At 39.0% G+C, this 4,016-nt stretch overlaps 1 protein-coding gene across 1 annotated transcript; it reads right to left on the reverse strand.

Moving 5' to 3' along the window:
- Positions 1-376: 376 nt before the first annotated feature.
- On the reverse strand, positions 377-1,099 carry LOC149417672 (23 kDa integral membrane protein-like). The gene has a single exon (XM_089640608.1). The coding sequence runs from the start codon at positions 1,097-1,099 to the stop codon at positions 377-379; it is 723 nt and encodes a 240-aa protein (XP_089496734.1).
- Positions 1,100-4,016: the final 2,917 nt, after the last annotated feature.

Here is a 4,016-nt window from a genome sequence, read left to right on the forward strand (position 1 = left end):
ATTATTACATGTCGTGACAGGCTTTGCTGTTTGTTATGATTTCTAATTGGTTTTCTGTTTTTGTAGTCTCGCCTTTTTTATGCGCTCAACAACTGTAAGGAGAATTTGAGAAGGGGTCACTATGAATTTCTTGTTACAAAATGAATGTAGGAATCTCTAGTATGGTATCTGCTCTACACTATCATTTAGTCTTTTCACTCCTGAGAGATCCCGATTACTGCTATATCATATTTTATCAGTCGCTTGGACAATAATTACAGGTCTTACGTCCTTTGATTTGCAAGTAGTCAGATATAGAGTTGTAAAGACGCTCTCAGCAGTAGGATCAGTAGGTAAGTTATTCTCGCAGAGTGTGAAGCATGTACAAAGGTTGCTGCTAATAAACAAAATATCCGTGTGCTAATTTAACTTTGTCCGCAAAGAATCCGACATAGATGACCACGAAGAACTGAAACATCGCAGAGACGATGCAGATTCCTGAAAATATCTCAGCGACACCGTGGAGGTACACCATCATGGCTTGGACACACCCCACCCGGTAGAGATTGTCAGAAGTGCAACTACCAGAACCCTCGCAGCAAGAAGCAGGCCAAGAGAGGGCATAGTCCCTGTGTCCGTTGAACCCACAGCAATGCAGAACAGTCTGAACTTCATTGAAATAAGCAATGGACTTTGAATCATTAACGAGCACTCCTTTAAAGTTAGTCTTGAATCTTCTGGTGACAGCTATTCCAACCGCATCCACTTGCAAAACAGCGAAGCAAGCCAGGCCAATCTGAAGAATGGTTAGAAACAGCATAAAGAAGGAATACAAGAACAGCAGAGTTTCATTTTCTGTCTTCACTCCGACACATCCAACAGTGACGACCAGGATGAACATGGCCATTCCCATTGTGTACAAGACCAAGGAAGGGAAATGAATGGGTTCATCCACGATGATGGATTTGACTCTCTCCAGTCGCAGCATCACGACGTATCCAGCTAAGATGGTGGCTATAGAGAGCACCACACACATCAGGTTCATGAAGTACATGCCGATCTTGTAGAAATTCATTTCTTCTTTTGTTGGTTGTACAGGGTCGACAGTTTGAGCAGACATACGACTATTTTGGTCGTGTACATTAAATTAGTAAATGGAATTTTCATTTATATTTTACTATTATTTATGACAAATTTTTGTGTTTACGAAAGCAATTTTGTGACGTAGAAATTGACACAAGTTTTCTTTTGTTTTCGAATTGCTTTTGAATACCATTTAAAAAATATTTCTAAGTTCTTACCTTCTGCATCACATTGCTTAATATATTTTTTACCTTACGTTGTATACCTATGGCGCGTGACAGACTATATCGGCGATCTCTGAAAACTAGCAAAAAGGAACAAAACCCATAGATATTTTGGATTAGACAATATTTAAAGAAGCGACGCAACTGATATCGGGTATGTCAAGAATCAAAATAACAGAAGGGTTTGTATGAGACGATGTGTAGATGTACATTAAGCAAGGAGTGTATGCAAATAATAATAATAACGAGTTCCGGAATGTGTGGAGGTTTGTGCAATCCCACATATCCCATGAAACATATACAATAAATTAAATCTATCAAAAAATTTATATATAAAAATGCAAAAGTCGGTCATTCTGAATACATGTAGGATAACGAAAGATTTTTTAAATATTTATGTTGAGGGATCAGTAGGATTTATAGGCCCTGTTAGAAGTTCTACCGAGCCGAACCCTCTGATATGAAAATATCTGGAGTCTGGTGAATTATTTTCCCATTTGATCTCTGGTGAGTTGACGTGTTGTTCTTGTATTGTTTTGTATTTATTTTGCTTATATAATGCACTTGCATAATGTTGATTGACTAGATGATCATTTGTGGAAAATTGTGTGGAAGGGTTTAGTTATTCCTATGGGGAAGATTTAACCCGGACATAAAATCGGAAGTTTTACTATAATATTACGATTATGTACAGTAATAAGAACAACATATTTTTAAAGGCGTTAAGCATTAGGTTAGCGGTGCCAACGCCACTCTCCAGCGTGCTGCGATGCTTGAGTCTGGACGTGGAGCGGGATTCCACGATAAGGACATTTTGGAGTTGTTTGTCCTCTCCCTTAAACCTGCTACCTGGACTCTTGTGGGGGCTGCAACCTGCACCCGATACTTGCCCTTCCGTGAGCATGTTGGAAGCACTCCAGTATGGGAAGGCAAAACATCATGCTGTAGGTATTGTTATTCTACTTAATCTCTTCTTAAAGTTGTCCCACAGCTAGCCTGTATAAAAGGACGTACAAAACGTAAGGAATAGCAATATTTTTATACCTGGACTGCAAAGCCGGAACCTTCTACTGATCATATTCTACTTTACGCTGAGCGCTCGTCGTTTCATCGTCGTCCGTCAGCTTACTGTTGATGATGTACCCTAGATACTTTGTTTCCTCTACCACTTTTAGAAGCTCACCGTTCAGGAAATCTGGTGGAATGCTTTTCGGGCCCTGTCCGTACATGATGACCAACAGTGTTGTATTTTTGTCGTTGTGAAGTAAGGGAAAGATCGAGTTTTTTGGCGGTTATTCCTCTCTGCCTACCCCTTCGGTAACGGATTAACTTGTTACCGACTGCACAGTTAAATATACCGGTCAGCATTTTTATACCTTTTCCGATTTCTTATCAGTTTTGTAAGTGCTTTCAGAATCGCCCCAGTGAAAGACCACCATTTAGAATATTGCTTGAAATGGCTTTAGCCTTGTTCGGTGACCAGATCCGAATAGCCAGGTACTTCCCCACCTTCCTCTCCCTCATCTCTTTCCCCGTCTCACTACCTTAAATCTCACAAAATACCCTAATTGCTGATGCCATAGTCTCACTGGCCTCAGTCGCTTCGGAACAGTTGGGACTATTGTGTTTTATCTATTAAGTGCCATAGACCGACTGGATCCGTTAATTTGTGACTCTTGAGCGGTATTTACAACAAATATGGTTCTAAAAATAAATCATCAAACTCACTAATTTCGGTTGTGAGTTTGTCTGTGAATGATTGTAACTGTGTTTCAATAAATTTTGAATTCTGATGATGTATTTTGAATTTAAATATCTTTTTCAAAATTGGAGCTGATTGTGAAAAAATGATTTAAATTGTCATTTTGTAAATTGATGTGATATTTACGATGTGTGCATTTATTTAAACATCGACAGAGTTTATATTGTAACCCACAGTTTGAGAAGTCCCCGACTTTACGTTAACCTTTGCAGACATTTCGTTAACCTTTGTTTTCTTTTAGGCTCTACTAAACTTCCCCTGCCTGTGCATTATTGTACAACTACCCTTACACTAGGCTGTGGGCTAATATTACACTGGGCTGTGGGCTACTTCTAACCGGGAACTTCGCGTCAGCTCTATTTCTGAAATACATTTTCATGTGGCGGAAAACTAAACCGAGTCGGTGACGCAATCGGTTATTTTAGATTACCTGCTTATCGGAAATGCTAATCTTATAATATTATTGACTAAGCCTAGCAAATTCCTGTTTTAACTCAACCGTTTTGCATTTCATCTGTCGATAAATTATTTGTACCCTCCGCTTCCATTTCAAGATGGTGGCCGTTTTAATGGTTCAGTTAAGATTCTTTTTTTCAAACGTGAAATCGGCGTGTTTATTTTGACATTCTTACCCGCCATTTTTTTTCTCAATATTACTGCATCTACCTGCCTAAAGAAAATTTCAGAGGAAATTTTAGTTTTAATTTATTGAATAAGATAAAATTAGAAGTACACATTTTTGGACGCAAAGTCCATTCTTCACAGAACTAGATATTGGTATAAAATGTAATTGCCTCCCATATGTCGGTAACCAGGCAACTTAGGATGGTGGCAATTCAACCCAATTTAAGACGAGAAAATACCCTTAAATAAATCCAGAATCTTAACGACGTAAGTGAAGCAGCCGTGCACAGAAATATGCGACGCGCGGCCCTTGTGTAGCAGACCCAAGGTTGAATTTGCCCTAT

This window comes from Hesperophylax consimilis, chromosome 15 (genome assembly GCF_061612785.1).
Source record: "Hesperophylax consimilis isolate HC1 chromosome 15, BYU_Hcon_1.0, whole genome shotgun sequence".
Taxonomy (NCBI): domain Eukaryota; kingdom Metazoa; phylum Arthropoda; class Insecta; order Trichoptera; family Limnephilidae; genus Hesperophylax; species Hesperophylax consimilis.